Source organism: Oxyura jamaicensis, chromosome 3 (assembly GCF_011077185.1).
Source record: "Oxyura jamaicensis isolate SHBP4307 breed ruddy duck chromosome 3, BPBGC_Ojam_1.0, whole genome shotgun sequence".
Lineage (NCBI taxonomy): Eukaryota > Metazoa > Chordata > Aves > Anseriformes > Anatidae > Oxyura > Oxyura jamaicensis.
Genome location: NC_048895.1, coordinates 42,711,737 through 42,729,149, shown reverse-complemented (window position 1 = coordinate 42,729,149; position 17,413 = coordinate 42,711,737). Strand labels below are relative to the sequence as shown.

At 37.5% G+C, this 17,413-nt stretch overlaps 1 protein-coding gene across 1 annotated transcript in view; it reads right to left on the bottom strand.

Moving 5' to 3' along the window:
• Nucleotides 1-926: 926 nt before the first annotated feature.
• Nucleotides 927-17,413, bottom strand: part of COG2 (component of oligomeric golgi complex 2) — a 27,835-nt gene continuing 11,348 nt past the window's right edge. The window contains exons 10-18 of the mRNA XM_035320915.1: nucleotides 13,992-14,131; nucleotides 10,214-10,275; nucleotides 9,152-9,303; nucleotides 7,331-7,531; nucleotides 6,445-6,517; nucleotides 5,507-5,649; nucleotides 4,354-4,493; nucleotides 3,220-3,400; nucleotides 927-1,617 (exon numbers count right to left, since the gene is read on the bottom strand). Of these exons, the coding sequence (XP_035176806.1) occupies nucleotides 1,516-1,617; nucleotides 3,220-3,400; nucleotides 4,354-4,493; nucleotides 5,507-5,649; nucleotides 6,445-6,517; nucleotides 7,331-7,531; nucleotides 9,152-9,303; nucleotides 10,214-10,275; nucleotides 13,992-14,131 (1,194 nt within the window). The 3' untranslated portion in view covers nucleotides 927-1,515. The remainder of the gene's footprint in view (nucleotides 1,618-3,219; nucleotides 3,401-4,353; nucleotides 4,494-5,506; nucleotides 5,650-6,444; nucleotides 6,518-7,330; nucleotides 7,532-9,151; nucleotides 9,304-10,213; nucleotides 10,276-13,991; nucleotides 14,132-17,413) is intronic.

Genomic DNA, 17,413 nt, shown 5'->3' with positions numbered 1-17,413 from the left:
ACTCAAGACAGACTTTCAGACTCTTGAGGAAAGTTGCCAGGCTAACCATTTAAAAAGGCTCTCATTCTCTTTATAAAAAAACATAGAAGGACATGCTTTCTCCTGGCCATTTTCACACTGTATGTAACATAACTGTATGCTAACCACCAGCAAAGCACAACATCAGCTTCTAGGTCTGCCATTTCTCAGTAACTTTTCTCCTATTGCCACATACTGTCCTGTCCAGCCCTCTATTTGTCCCATCAGAATCTGGATGCAAAAACCTCACTGAAATGTAGGGAACACTTACGGTCTCCCACTGAATTCCTCCACCAGGCACACAATAAAACACATTCCAGGTATCCTAAGTGTCATTCACCCAGCCCTCAGCTGCAGGCTACTGTTCATCATCAGTCTAGTGAATGAACACCTAAAATCATGCTCTAACAGATGGGGAGACTTGGAGAAAGAAAATAAAAGATAACAGGCTCTTAACGTGTCATCAAAACAATGTGGTTTATCACTGAGCATAGCTGACAATTATGCTGAAAGCCTCTAATGCATCTCTCACTCGTCCCAGACTCATCTATCCCTCACATAAAGAAGTGTCAATAGACAAATTGCTCTAGGCTCGAGATAGCCCTCTGGTAGTCCTACCATTTAAAATCATGGTAACACTTTTAGATTTCCTGCTCTATAAAGATGCACCTTGTACTGAGGTAGCTAGGTGTGAAGTCTGAGGAATTCTGCATGTATTTAGGCAAAATATAGCTCTGAATTCTAATAGACAATAGAATCAGAACTATGCCAACACTGAATACATTTTAGCTTAGCAAATTAAGTTCTAGCTTGAAAGAAAGCAGGCAGCCAGAAAGTAACAGCAAGAAAGTTAGGTGCTGGTATTATAAGTTATTTTTGAAATGTAAAGTACTTTAGGAGCTTTCTTTATGTAGCGCTTCTAATCAACAAGGTCCATGAAAAAAAAAAATAAAATCTTTAAGATAAAAACATTGGAAACCCTAACAAGAGCTAACCATGTCCCATGATGAGGGAAAGGTGATAAGTGCAAAGCAGTAACAATAAATAGCAGACTCCTACTCCTGTGAGCATTGTCTTTATTCAGTAAGAGCTGTCCATTTGAAAGCTTTAGACAGCCAGCAATAAATATATTTGACTCAAAAACATATGGAACATCAAAGTCAGGAAGACAATTTATTACATACTATTTTCATGACATAAATTCATTCTTCTGCAATATAAGATTTAAAACAAAAATAAAAAACATTTCCTTCCACTTTTCTTCTACAGTAAGTTAAGAATTTCTGATTGCTTTCCATATAATGGAAAACTATGGTAAACTCTCAATCTTTTGGTGAAACAAGCATATCTTGACAGTCGATGCACCAATTTGTTGCTTAAGATACAACAGGAAGCACTTCATTGCTACTTATTTGGTAGAATAAAGAACAGTAAAGTCTTTCTTTTTTTTTTTTTTTAGGGTCAGTGTTCATCTTTAATCACATGCTTCAGAAGTATCTAAGATTGTTCCACTGTAGCCTGATCCTTGGCAGTCAGGACAAGCTCTGTAAGGGCTGAAAAGCTTTTTATGTTGCTTGTATCCAGTCCCATCTTCTGTATCTAAAAAGACAGAAACATCAGTTTTATTTAGAACAACAAAAGCTTATGAATTGTTCTCCTTAAAACAATTAGTAAAGCCTATGTTTTGTCCTGCATCGATGAGCAAAGAAATACAACTGCATATAGTGCACACAACAGTGAAGTCTTTCTGTGTGAACGCAGTGAAGTCTTTCCATTCAACATCGTGTCTTGCAGTAAAATATTTAACAAACTTCTAGGCAACTTTTAACCCAAGTCAGTTGGAAGTTTTCCAAAACTTCCAGAAAGAGAACCTTGGCTGTAACTATGCTTTTAATGCACTGTTTTCAAATGAAATTTTGCCCAGAATCTTCATTTGGGATTTGAGGAAAGCCTTTAAGACACACATAGATACACCCAATAACAGCCAACAGCACAGTAATGAAAGCATTTCAATAAGCTGCAAGAGCCCATCGTTCTAGCCTCGAATTTCCTGTGGGATGAAGACAACAACAGAGAGTTTGCTACAAGTCATTTCTTACCTAGGCAATCTCTTGCTTTGACAATTAGAAAAATACAACCATGAGAAAACTAAGAGTACACTGAAATCTAAATGAAACCATACTAAAGTGATCCTGAAAGGTGTTTGCTGCTGGAACTCTTGGTAACGTCCACATGTACCAAATCAGATCCTAAATGATTATCAGTTAATCATTTAGTTTAACTAAAATTCACATTATGTTAATTCACATAATGGGATAAGAATAAAAAAGTAAACCCAACTCAAGCTTCCCGTTAAAAACTGACAAATAGTATTTATTGTTAGTAAGTAAGATCTCTGTACTTCCACCCAAATCTTTCTCCTCTGTGGTAAGCCTCAGAAATAAGAAAAGCATCGCCTTACATGCAGAAAGAATTTACCTACCCGTTATACTGTACAGACAGCATCTGCTCGTAACCAAAATTGATAACAGCTGCTGGGCAACTAACGATGTGGACTTGCAATTAGTAGTTTACTTTTTTTCTAAAGCTTACATAAAGCTTACAGAAATAATGGCTACAGGTCAGTATTCTTACACAATTTGATAAAGCTACTACACCCGTTTCCTGGAATATTTCGTTCCTTTACTTGTTTTTACTTTGTTGTTTACGTTTTTGTATTTGGCATCAAAAGGAACTTACTGTTACATAGCACAAGTAAGAAATCTGACCTCTTCCAAGCTCTTGGGAATAAACCCTTGATTATGCAGTACGTGAAGGCAGGAATTACCCGCTCAGAACACAAAGAGAAGCAAGGCCATAAGGAAGTTTCCATCAGAACTAAGAAAATTCCCTGTCCTTTGGTCTGTCCACTCGGTAATTTCTTTGTGCTTCTGAATACTAATAGGTACTTGAATTCTGAATAGTGAGAAATACAACCTTTTTCATTTGCATAAGCAAGCATGCATGGCTCAAGGAGATTCTACAATCACTAAGGTTTCAAGTCACCTGAATTATACAGATGTAAAAAACAACCAACCAAAAAAGCACAAACAAAGCTTTTAAGACCAAAAAACTAATCTGAGCTTTTATTTCTTCCTGTAACTAACTCCCTTCCCTAAACCAGTAATAGCAGTAAACAAACTGCTTTCTCTTTTAACTTACTTGCTCTCCAAAATACTCGACATCTAGGGCCAGCTGCAGTCGGATTTTGTCATCATCACTCATACCTCCATTTGTACCAACAGGGTTTGAAGCTGCAGTTCTTCTGGCCTGCTTGAGCCTTTTCAGGCTCTCTTCCATTTTCTTAACAGAACTTAAGACATCAGAAACAGTTTCATAATACCTAAATGAAGAAAGATTAATGAGAAAAAAATTACACCTACTGCATGCACATCACTACATCATCGTCCCTCAGAAAAAATGAAGGATGCTGAGAGGAATGGTCTTGAGAAGAAGCTACTGATATTTCCACCATTAATTACAGAGGCCAATCTTAACAATCACAATTCAGTGTTGAAGCCTCCTTCTCATTTTACACAGTGCAGGAAGTAGTGTGTATCCAGTGAAAGTATCAGGCAGAACATTCAAAGAAAAGAAAGCATTACTGTCTCATGGTGCACAGTTAAATGGTTGAACTCACAAAGACATCTCGCAGCAGTATGAATGTGAAAAGAAAGTAGACAGACAAACAAAATTCATTAAAGAACTTAATGCAGATGGCTATTCATGCTCACAAGTCCTCAAGATACTAACCAGGAAACCACAAGATAAATGAAGGAAAGCACTTATAACTGCCTTATTAAGCTGGGAACAATTGACTTTTCAGCTTTAATTTTTACTTTTTTTTTTAAAAGCACTAAAAATTTGTATCATCATTGTATACAATCTAGTTGTCAAAGGAAAGTAGAACTCAAATTTATTGAGAATTTGACCACTATTTGCTGAAAATAACACGAGATTAAGGACTTAAGTAATTTCTGAGACAAAATGCAAGGTTTTAGTTTACTGTTGCATTACTAGAGCTAAACAACTTCCATATGCTCTATCCACAATATCATGGTTTGTGCACGTCTGAGCAGAGGTCAGGTCTCTGAGTTCCCAGCCCTGCTTTTCATCTGTTGAATATAAAACACTAATTGAAATCTGAAGGAATGCACCAGGTCAAAAAAGGGACATACTCCAGTTTTCTTCACAGCTGTGTTAACTCATGGTGTGTTTCCTCTTTTCTCCTGTGCCCATTCAACTGACAATGGAGTTTTTAACTAACACAAAGAATGTTGTGTATGACTCTCTTACCTTTGTGTGCTTTCAGAGAGGGCGCCTTCCAACCACTGACGAATCATGGGCTGTTTCAGTACATCTTTGTATTCATTTTGTAGTCTGTAGAAAGGCTTAAGAGCACTGTCAACGTAAGGTGAAGCTTTAGTTGGCACTTCCTGAGAGATGGCAGGGAAACAAGGTGGAAAAAAGAACCTGTAATTTATTTACTGAACACATGGACACCATTTATAGCACATATGTAAAATGTTAAGCCTGCATGTAAGCCAAGAAATAGATTATTCATAAGTAATCAATGAAGAGGTCTTCATACACAAGGAACAAATCTTGACAAAATCATTCAGTAGAGCTATGAAATAAGGTCCAAAATGACCAAAGCTTTTGGAGAGATGCATGTGCCAGCCACCCCTATTATTGCCCACTTGCTGCTCATGCTGTCTTCAGAACGTTGAACAGGCTCAGCCTACCACATTTTTGTTAAAATAGCTACTATTTCATATTACACTTCACTAAACTGAAACCACTGCTCCTTCTGTTCTTGTACCACCCCACCTCCTCACCATGTTTTTCAGAAGAAAGCTTTTGGGATAACTCTAGTATCCCTTCACTACTTTCTTCTGAGATGGTCTTGGAAGCAGAATGCTTCATCTCTCCAGGGGTGATCCATGCAATAGCTTGGACAAACCTCATGCATTGCAGGGGAACAGATCATATCCAGGGTACACAATCTCTGACATCTGAAATACCTGTTACTCAAATGTTCTTATATTGCCAGTTTTCTTATATGAGACCAAAGAAACAAAAAAACAACAAAAAAACCTGCCAGCCTGCCACTCAACAGCAGCACATCTTACAACACATGCTTGAGACAAGGGAAACAGATCTATTCTCGCTAATTGTTTCGGTTTTGTACAACAGTTCTATGTCTTGCCCTTCCTTCTATTTCAACCTGTGCTCTCATCATTGTTACCCTACCTAGAATTTTGAATATACAATTCTTTCTTTTCAATGAGGTAAACAATAATAACTAAGTCATCTCAGTATTTAATAAGTTTCTTGACTCTCAAGCAGATATGGACAGCCCTGAAATAAATCATAAATGTACTGCCCAATTAACATCCTTAGTACAGGCCCTTCTGAAATTTATTTTTCTTCTGCAACCAGCACTGACCTTATTGGTTCTCCTATATAATCTTGGAATTTCCAGTGCACTCTTCAGGTAAGTGAAAGAGGACTCACTCAGATCCTGGATAATCCTGTTATTCAAGGTAGGCATGCAGGCTGATAAAGAAGTCTTTGAGTCTTCCAAGGCTCCTATTCAAGTAAAAAAGCTGAAGTTTAAACTGAGCTACCCTGTCCAATCACATTACAAATTACGTGAACCCTGCATCATCCCAATCTCATTCACTGTCCAAGATGGCTGCTGGTGTCAAATACAGGATGCTTGCTAAATAAATACACACCAACCATTTATAAAGTATCTCCACTAATATCAACCATTTCTCAGCCAGAAAAAACAGATACAGGGAACACGATTAAAGAAAGGTAACTTGTCATTCTCCAGGTTCGCTTTTTTTTTTTTTTTCTTCTCAATATTATCAATGCAGCAAGGGGCTTGAATCAAAAAGCTCAAACCTACCAAAGAAACTGTGATTGTGAAATTCTTTCTCACAGTATCTCAATTCTCTATGGACTGACTGGAAAAGCGCTTGACACGAAGCTGTGATTGGCAGAAGATCATCTACTGCATTGGGGATTTACACAAGCAACTACCTCTCTTATGGACTTAGACATCTACCCATAATCTTGATTTAGATTTAAGTGGGTCCCTCTCTTCCTGGAGAAGCATCCTAATTACTGCACAAGTTACTTCCCAAAAAAAGTACTTCAGACTCACTGAATTTTAACCAAATGTTTTCTAGACTTCAAGGTAGTTTCTCTTTCACAGAATAGTCAACATGGGAAGCAGGCTTCATTAGGCAATAAAACATTAATGTTTTCAAGTTTCTCATTGTAAATTATAAAACTGTGTGTAAAAGCTGATTTTGTTTGGTTAGCAGAGGGACTTGGGAGAATGGGGAAAGAATGAATTCAGCCTCTCAGGTTTACCTGCAATACAAGACATGTTCTTGAAGCCAATCATTTCGAGTTTTGGTTTAACCATTTCTAAGATGTCAGGAATCTAAACAAACAAACAGAGTCCTGTTATAAACATATTTAAATGGCTCTTCCTTCATTCTCCAAGTTACAAGTGCTTTAAAAGACACCTTTGCTATTTTCTGTATTTTTTTTGTGTTTATGGAAACCTAGTATCAGGAAAATACAATATTAATGGGATTTAAGGTCTATTCATTCAATTTTCTACCTTTCTGTTGTCCTCAGGGGAAATAATTTATAAATCAACAAAATATCAACCCAGGGGCAACTTCACCAGATACAGAAATTTCAGCCTCATTGACTGAAAAGCATGAGAGTCCCCACTGAAAGCAAATAAATACCACACAGGTCTTTCAAAGATTCCGGATCATTAGTAAAATATGATGATAAAACAATAATCCTGACGATAAAACCTTTTCAAGGCTGAAAGATTAAAAACGGTAAATATTTAAAAGAGAATATAAAATTAAAGCTGAATACTGCACCACACTGTGAGACAGAGAGATTACTAGCATAAGTAAAACTCTGGACAGGTACACTTTACATTAGAAATTAGTAGAAACAATATGCTCTAGGGGTAAAGTCCAGCAGCTACTGATTAAAAGTTTAAATACCTGAAGTGGTTTCTCTGTAATTTGCCACTCAAACTACACTGAGAATTGACCCTCTATTTCAGGCGGTGTTTTTTCCTATCAGACTACTCCAGTTATAGAATTTAATAAGTTATTTAAACAAATGCATTATTATTATTTTTGTAATAATGTCATTAACAAGATGCCAAACAGTACTGGCACACAGACTCACAAAGACTTCTGTAACTAAAGTCTCAAGCACAAACCTGTTCCTGGAGTTTGTCCAGATCTGCAGCAATATACACCAACTGAGTACTGGATATAGAAGGTAAAGGCTGGCTTTCTGGAGAAGACGCATTCCCTTGGTCCTCATTAGGGTTGAGGCTTACGGAAGATTCCTTTCTGCCAGCTGGCACTGATTTTTTGCTTTCCTTTGCATTCTCACTGGAAATGGGCCTTACAGATACCTGAAACAAATTGAGACGTGAGTCCTAGCAATAGTGAAAGCAGTTAAAGTTGTATATACAGAAACAACACAGTATTCATAAGTTTCTGGCATTAGAATGTAACACTTGCAAGGGATACTGACATTCCTAAATTACATAAAAAGCGGTATATTTCAAACAGTTTTTGGTGCACAAAGTAGTTCAGTAATTTAGAGCTCTTGTCACTGTACTACAGGACAATACCATCCTGGAGTAATTATCACCTGTGTGGCGTTCAAATAAACATAATGCATTATAGGAATGTGCTAGATTAAAAATTTGATTATTATTTGCTTTGCAGAAATAGATTATTTTCATATGCCAGAACACAAAACCACCTGTGGATTGTGACAATTAACTTTCCATTGCAGAGACAACCAACTGTAGAGGCAATAAATTGTTCCACTCAGAGCTAAGAATCAACACACAACCTGTCCCACTGTAACACTATAGAGAGGAACGCTCAGACATTTGTTTGCAAGAGTTTTGAGCACATTCTAGGCCAACACAGTCACCAAATAGTGCAGTTTGAGTGTTCCTCATTGTCCCCTTCTCTCATGCTTGCAACAAGGCTACTCAAAGTCTTTTTTGGTCTCAGGAAGTACGATGACTCACTGCTATCAATCATCTCCCTTCTCCCACCTCCTCAAGCCCTCAGCTGTAAATCACATGCCTCACTCAGCTGTTGTTATCAGCTCTTTTAGTAAGACAATTCAGCTGAGAGAACTGTGCTATTCAGTCTCCTGCATAAAGGGAGATCCTACTGCTATCTTCAACTACCTAAGGGAAATGAATAGAGAAGATGGAATCAGACTTTGCCTTGAGATACAGCGACAGAATAAGAGGCAATGGACACGAAGTGCAACAAACAGATTTATATCAAAAGGAAAAATATATTTAATTACCAGGGTGGTCAATCATTGTAAAAGGGTTCCCCAAGAGACTGAAATTTTTGCCTTTGGATATTCATAATTCAACCTGAAAAGGTTTTCCATAACCGTATCTAAACTGGCCCTCTTTCGAGCAGGAATTTGGACCACATGACCTCTGGACCTCCTTTTCAACCCAAATTATTCTATCATGCTGTCATTCTGTGACACAAGAAAGGGGGGGTGAGAAACTTGTATGGCTTGGAACAGGGCAAAGCTCAGAAGCATGAATTATGATGTTGAGTCAGTTGACCACGGAGCAACTGACCTGGATTAACTCAACACCTTCTTATTTTTTTGTAAGGTTAATTTTCACCTGGCTCAGCTTCACCACCCATTTCACAGTACCAATATGAAAACATATGGATACCAACCATACAAAACACAAGATTGTGGCTACTTCTGTCCATTGCAGGAACAGCCTTAAGCATGGTACAATCTAGGCAACCATCAGACAATAATATTTGAGCAATACTGATATTTGTGCTCAATGACATGTTTTGCAATGATACTTTTTATAAATCAAATTCATGAACTGGTTGAGTGATCTGGTTCAGCATTTTTAAGTTCAGAAGTATAGTAACTAGAAAGAAGTTACACATTTTTTTTCAAAAGTTCTCTTACTGATGGTCATAACTAATCATGAAAACTGTTAAGCATGTAGTTCTCTTACCTCACCAATGAACACGGAGTAACGTGCCAAAATCTGCAGACTAAGTTTCCACAGACGGTGTGCTAACAATGGTAAAAACATCTGATCTGACCAGCACTTCAGAAGACTCGTCCAGACCATGTGAGTGGCCAAAAGGCAGTATGAGCTCCCCTCTGAAAACAACCAGGCAACAAAGGTCAAGTTTCTAAGCACATCATGAAAGATATAACATCACTGATGTTAACAATCGCATTATCTGAGATTTAAAAGAAGTCTTCAATGTTTAGTGAAAACAAGTTAGGAATATCCATATTTAAACCAAATACTTATAAATCAGTTCACGCACTAACATTTTATAGCATAAAGCTAAGGAATGTGTCTGCAAGTTTCAGATAAATGCCTTGAAACTGTAGGATTTATGCATTTCATCACCATTATTTTTCCCTCCTCATTCTTCAGTTCTATAATTTAAAAGTCCAAAGTAAAAATACACACACACACACAAGTTACTCTTAGCTGCCTTCTTCACATTTACTCCATTAACAGAAGCAACAATTTTTCTGATTACAATGTACTTCTAACAAATACACCAGATTTGTCCTTCCATTGTAATCCTTCCTATGCTTACTTCCTCATCTGCTCATAAATCAATGTATGTTTTTTGAGCAGACACCAACACAAACGAACTATAGCAACCCTAAATGCTGCCAATAGATAGGGCTATCAGAGGGGAAGAGGTCTATAACAATAAAGTTTGCCCCAATAACACAGCATTGTCTTTTGGTTGTCACTTACAGGATGCCAATACTTCCTTCTAGCACCGAGGGGATAGTTCCACAAATACGTTAATTTTTGCTGCTAAAAAGGTGTTTTTAGTAAGTGATCATTGAACAGTAGTCTTATATTGCCTTCCCTACAAAAATGTATTCTACCGTTTAATGAGTTCATAAGAAAATAGAAAGCTCATGTGAACCCTCAGGATGCACGTTAGTAAATAATAATAAACAGACAATAACCACTGCTACATAAAACACTGCTTTCTTCATACTAGGGAAATAATTAATTTTTGCAATTAAAGTTTACCTGGTGCTTCCTCTAGCGAATCTGAAAGTGATGCTTCAAAGGCCCCTGCTATTTCTCTAAATCTGAAAAATAGAAAAGTTTTGAATGTTATAAATCAACAATTGCTTTAATTGATGCCTAAATGCTTTTCAATGTTCAGTATCTATGCTATCAGTGCACATACACTAAAAGATCTTGTGTTTTTTTTTTATACTGCAAAGACAGTGTTTGACACTTTACAGGCAGATATGAAACTTATACATTGGGAAATTATGAAAATCACAATTATGAGCATCATCAAAACCATAGCTCAGTGTCAAGCCCTTAGTTTTTATTAGAAATGTTTTTGTTACTGCTTTTTATTTCCTCTAATAGGTACTGTTTTCACGCAGTAAGTGAACACATTGTTTCATTCTTGCTTTACCTGACCTTCATGCATGCCATGTGACGGTGGGAGCCTTTAGCTTTCTACATGTTTGTTAATGAACAGGGGCATAAGGTTCTGCAAACAATTCTGTGCCTGAAAAATCAATAGTTCCTCACAGGATGCCCTGAAAGCCCCTCTCCCACTTTTTTTTTTTTTTTTAATTAAACCAACCAACCAAAAAATATAAAGAAATAAAAATCCACCCCTCAATTTTTAGAGGTCTAACACCAAAATTAGTATTAAAACATTACAATACTTTCCATAATTAAAGAAATATTAGTTAAGTACTCTTGTTATGCAGGAGTTGTAGAAACGTATCCTTTCACCAAGTTCTTAACTCTAATACTGAAATAAAACTCTATTTTACAGTCCTCTGTATTAAGTTTGTCATTTTTCCTTTCTGCTTTTATGTGCAGATTAATCTGTACACCTACCAAGCTTACTAATTATGAACCTACAAGGCTCATCTTAAAACCTCTCAACTGTAATTTCCAGATCAGAGCAGGGACCTGTCTAGCTCTTCTTGTGCAAACTACTAATGGACTAGATGCGTGCTTAAAGTATTTTAAGTAGCAATCTGTGATTGACACACCCGGGGAGTGGAATAAAAATAAAGTGATGTGACTTATCTTTTTCAATTGCTACCAACACGTAGCATGCATTTTAGAAATATCTGTGAAATGGTTTCAAACCCTCATTTCTGCCTGTACAACACCTTCATTGAGAAAGGAGTGTCTTCAGGTCTTACAATGAAGAGGACTAGAGAATCAAATCAGATTTTTAAAAATTATTCAAATTTTGCTGAATATTTCTTAGATGGGCAAAAAATATCCACAGTGTGGGCTCACTACAGTTCTATCAGTTGTAGTGACTTAAATGAAAGAGACGGAAAGGAAGGGTGCTTGTGCCTGCTCTGCTACAAAAGAAATGCCTCTACATCCATCTATTCCTTAAAGAATCATTTGTACAAGTTTTAGTGAGGTCTGTTCTGAGCCATCTCTGCAATTGGAAAAAAAAAAAGGAAATCAAGAACCTTAACTGTGTCACATTGTAAGATAACACTCCAATAAAAATCCTGTATGATTTGAGGATAGTTACATACTTCAAAGAAAAAGCTTTGCTGCTATACATAGTGAGTATGTCATATTATTTTCACATTTGTGCACTAAAGAATTCATGGGCAATTCCAAAAGTTGTCAGATGATTCAAGTATATAGGAATGATAGGGTGAAAGACAAAGCAGCTGCTGCTATCTAACCATTTACTGAAATAGTGAACTATTCAGATTTACAATAATCTTAAAGGAAAAATATTTGTTTTTCTTTGTATTAGCCTGACCCCTAAGTATCCAATGGAAAAAAAAAATTGAACAGAGAAGATGCTGAAGCTTCATTTCCATCTTATGAGCAGCAGTCTCAACATTTGATCAGGTGGTCATGTATTAGAAAAGCTGCACTTTCAAACAAAAGGGCAGATTCAGGGACCTATTAATGATGTATGTCTGTTGTTAAGAGGCTTGTAATTGCTATAGTTGCACAGACACAGTCTGCACAGTCAGCACCACTACTGTATTGAGTGCTCCTGCCCGTTCCCTTGGGGCAGCATCAATATTTGTACAGTGAAGTGGTTTGGAGAAATTGATTGGAGTTGAAAGTCAGCCTTTTTTGCCCAAGGTAACAGTACTTCATATTGGCTCACTACATAGCTGCAGAACAGTTGTGCAAGCAAAAAGACGATGTCAGAGGAAGCCAGAACCATCATTTTATAAACAGCACTGGATCACCAAAACACTGTGACCCTGCTCCGACACCTACGCTCCTGCCACTGATCTTGTATTAGCTCCAGGCCTCAAGATTCCTGGATTCAGCAGCACTGTAGTTTTATCCTGGATTAAACAAACTGCATAAATATGTCTACGGCTGTACAGTAATTACCATTTATAGAATCATGCTATAAACATAGCCACAGAAGTGATCCACGTTAAAAATAAACCTCAATTTCTTCCCTCTATTTTTTGAAAATTCTTCCCTTTGCTGCCTCCCTTCTTTTTAAGAAAAAAAGAAGTGATCATTTCAGTGATCCAACGTGTAGTTCAGCCCCAGGAACAGCTGCGGTGGAACAAATAAATGAGCAGGATACTGAGAAGCAAGGGAAAGAAAATCCTGTAACTGGTTTTGCTAGCACAGAAAACATTCACTGAACCATACTGAAGTACAATGCAAGACCAGAGGGTATATACAGTCCAAGTACAACACACTGCAGACACTTAATACAGTACTTGGGCTGGCACGTTCAGAACTAAAGGCAGCATATTAAAAACTTACTTAGTATACTGGACTATAAACAAAAACAATCCACAAAACCAAGTAATCATCCTTGCTGTGTGTACAGGAACTAAAAGACATGTGAAACAAAAACAGGGATGGAAACTATAAGCCTCTGCTTATGACTGGATTCACAATTAACATTGCTGCAGTACCCTCAAGGCAACAAACTCTGCTCATGTAACGGTGTATGAAGCTGTCCAGAGACACTCAAAAGACTTTGGACCAAGAGAGATGACACACAGAATGCTTAAGAACTAACAGACTTCACCAACAGGCAGCTTTCTTGCCTGGAGGCTTGTTAACCAGCCCTAAGCCCTAAAATCAGATGCATAGACTAGACCTCCTACAAATATGATTCCTTTCTGTAAAATTTTAGCATTACTAGAATTAAAATGGAGCTTTCTTGGTTCTCTCTGCTCTCTTCTCACAAGATCTTTACAACATAATGCTGCAGGTACATCACACCAGCTGGAAAAGGAAGCCAAAACTTATGACATAGTTTCTTACATAAAGAAAATTGCTGGGCAATCTTTGAGAAGACAACCCTACAAGATCTAGAACTTCAGACACTATGTCCTGTGAGACAGAAGCAAGCCAGAAGCAAAGCAAGATGTGGAAAAGCTAGAAGCTGTCAGCCCTTTTAATTTTTATTTCTTAAAAGAAAGTATTTTTCCCTCTCGGTAATTATTCCTCTGGATTTGCACAAACAATATCACTCAACATTCAGTTTAGCTCCAGGGAGAAACAGCACTTGAAAAAACAGAACTTGAAACCAGACTCAAGACTTACCTAAGTCTATTCATGAGCAGTCTATCAAATTCAGTGCAATGACAGAGTGCATGTTGCAGGGTGATTTTGCTAAAGCGTTGGAAGATGCATAAAACAATGACTTGGCTCAGTAACTATACTCTCATAGTTTGACTTCTATGATTTTGTTGATAAGGAGAACTTGGTAACGTAACAAGGAGATCTGATGCTAAGCTGTATCATTTTGCCTTGACAACTCCACCTTTGAAAGAATTAATGACTACAAATGCATACCAACCTTATTTGAAAATAAACAGGCAAATTCCATTTGTTGTTAAAGCTGTGGTAGGACGGATGAGATCTTAATCGTTTCACACTGGCCTGTGAGCCACACTGTCGTTCAAATTTCCGTACAAAATCCATACTAGTAGTGTACTTCTGCAGAAAGAGAATGAGCATTTTGATCACTTCCAAGGCCCCATTGAGCAATGCAAAGTCACAGCTGCTCCAATAGATCTCTTGCATCAGACTACAGTTAAGCTCAAGACTCAGAATGGGCCAACACTGCTGTCATCACCTAAGGCTAAAATCCCGGATTACTGTGAAACCAAAACCAATGACCCAGTTGGTGTTACTCTATAAGAAAAACCAGCGCACAGCACTTCCAAAAAGCATGAAATTGTCTGAGTGCTCTGGAAAATTGAGCTGATCAGACAGATATATTGGTATTTCTGAGCCAAATCACTGGGGTGGAACAACAATGGTGCAACAAAGACAGTCCCAGGACATTAGAGATAAAGGGGTACAACAAATGGAAAGGATCAGGAACAAAATCCAGAAACAGACATCACCAAACCCACATGAGAATGGAAGTATGGTATCTCCTTTCTATTATATAGAAACTGTACCACAGGAACTTCTAGAACTGTTTCCCTAAAAATATATGTTTTGCAAATACCAAATATTTGCAGTAAAACTTCAAACAACTGCAGGGGTTAGTTTTTTAAGATATTTACAAATAGTATTAAGCCAGTTGCAAAAAAAGAAAAACTACGTCAATCCTGAAATGCACTTTGGGTTTACTCTCAACAGTAACTTATTAACAGCCTGAAAATAAACATAATAAATTAACATATGCAATGCAGAAAGCCACAAGCAAGAAACAATAGGCAAAATGGTACATGGAAGTGTTATTTCATACAAAACAGACTGTATTAACAGTTCACAAAAAAAGATTATGTAAATCAAGGAGTAAAAACATAGCTACAGTTAAAATCAGCTTCTCTGCAATGAAAAAGTTTGGCTATGTGCAAATGGCTTTTGTACAAAAAAAACAAAGGGACTCCCACCAAAAAAAAAAAACAAAAAAAAAAAACAACCCCAAAACAGCAGCCATAGAAGAAATCCTACATGTCTCACTGAGATCTGTACGTTAAGCCACTGTCTCAGTGCTTCTGATGGTGTGGTGGTGAGAGCAGCAGAAGGGCTGTAGCAGCAAGACTCTTGCCACAATCCCCAGGCAAGCAACGTACTCAGATTCTCTGATAAAGCAGTAAAACATTCTCAGAAGTCCCTGAGGTGTTGCTTACAGGTTCTGTTCTCAGAAACAAACCTGGGACCACAGGCCACGCACTGATGTGGGCATGCTTTTGTGTTGCTTATCTCAGTACATTTTTGTATTGCATATCTCAGTACATTCGTGACTTTCAGTTAAGTGTATGATTACAGCACGTTTTTCTTGGGAAGTGGCAGTTGCAGTGCGGGGACATGGTATTCTGGAAATTGCACAGGAAATATTTTAGGTAACTACATCCATCCCAGCGTGGTTTTATCCATAACACAACGGAACCGTGAGAGCTGTGGGAGTCAAATGCAGGGAGAATGAGACATCAGTGCTCTTTCAACCTGCTTTCTTAGATAATAAGCCCAATACTCTAAAAGGCAAAACAAGCCATTAATGCTCAGCTGCCTTAAGTATTAGCCAGAAACAGAAACAAAACACTCTGAAATGATCTATCACCTTCAAAATAGAAGACAATTCAGGCATTTATCTAGTTATTGATAACATTATATCTAAGAGAGGGAACTAACTGCAAGATTGTTTCCCGTTTCAGCTTCCAGGGTTGTATTGTTGACTGCACAAGAGTTATTTAACAGAAACTGTGAAAGTCTGAAACAAAATGCAGCAATTTTCCAATACAGAAATCTAAACTTAGCAGTCTCAAATCAATGTTTAGAGATAGAAGTATTGTTTTCAGAGGCCTGTAAAACTACAAATCTGAGTCAGAAATAAGGGCTCAATAACCTGAAACTATTTAAAAACTACAGAAGTAACTACTTATTTTAACATATATGCTTAAGATTGTTAGTCTGATGTTGACAGGATGATTTGAAAAAAATATCTTACAAGGTCTTTTTATGTAGAGCGGATTGAAACACGTAATACTTTTCAGCATTAAAACTACACACATGCAAATAAAGCAAACAATCCTGGAGAAAAAGACTTTTCTGCATTTCTATCAGCCTACAAAACAGAGCTAGAAGACCACCGCCTAAAGTCTGTGTTGCATTACTTAGATTACCATCAGGACAGCAAACGTTTAAAATTTTTTCCTCTTCTTAATTTCCAACTGCTCCTACTTGTTTTTCCATGGATGTAGTAGCTTGGCATTACACTTGGCATTTCAACTTCTTATTGACTTTAACATAAAATACTCTAAGATTCTGACTCAGACTTGGACTGACTACATGACGTAACTGAAAGTCATTGGGGATTTTTTTTTGCCTTTATTTTAGTTAATATAACAGCATCACTGGTCAGTATCAGCTTAACATAAGGTAACAGTCTATTAAAAATAATTAAAGCACCAAAACCAGCTCTTCTGAAGAGAAAATACATTCTTGTGCAAACCAAGCAGCACAGACGACAAAAGCCCAGCACAGCTCATAATTTGCACTATGCAGGGCATCAGGTGAAAGCCTGAAGGATGACCGAGCTTTATGGGAAACTGAGAAGTATTAGGACAAGTTGGAACCCAGATATTTAGTTAAAATGAATAATAGTCCTTCCTATACAGAAATCCCAGTCTTGCCAAAATACTGTTGTCATACACTCCCGCCTTCATATATGTTGCAATTGTTACAGCTGAGGTAGGACATCTACTCCTAACGCAAATATTTAAGGCCAAATTCACACAACTAAATGCCTTCCAATAACTTCTGTATGAGCCTTCCTGACTGCCGTGGTTTAACCTGGCAGGCAGCTCAGCACCACACAGCCATTTGCTCACTCCCCCCAGTGGGATGGAGGACAGAATCAGAAAAAAGGTGAAACTCATGGCTTGAGATAAAGACAGTTTAACAGAACAGAAAATGAAGTGCATATATAATAATAATAAACAATAATAATAATAAAAAAACAAAACCAGTGATGCACCCAACTGGCAGGGCAGTGTGAGAAGCTGAGAAGTCCTTGGCTTAGCATAAGCACTGCTCTGCAACAACTACAAGCGTTACTCGCATCCTAAATCCAAAACATAGCACAATGCCAGCCACCTGGAAGAAAATTATCTCAGCCAGAACGAGGGCACTAACAAACCTGAGAGGAGAATTCCTATGATAAGATCGAGTGTTGTGAGACAACCTTCTCTTCCAGACTATGCAAGAACATTCATTTACACAAGAGCAGCAGGGAAAAAAAAAAAAAAAAAAAAAAAAAAA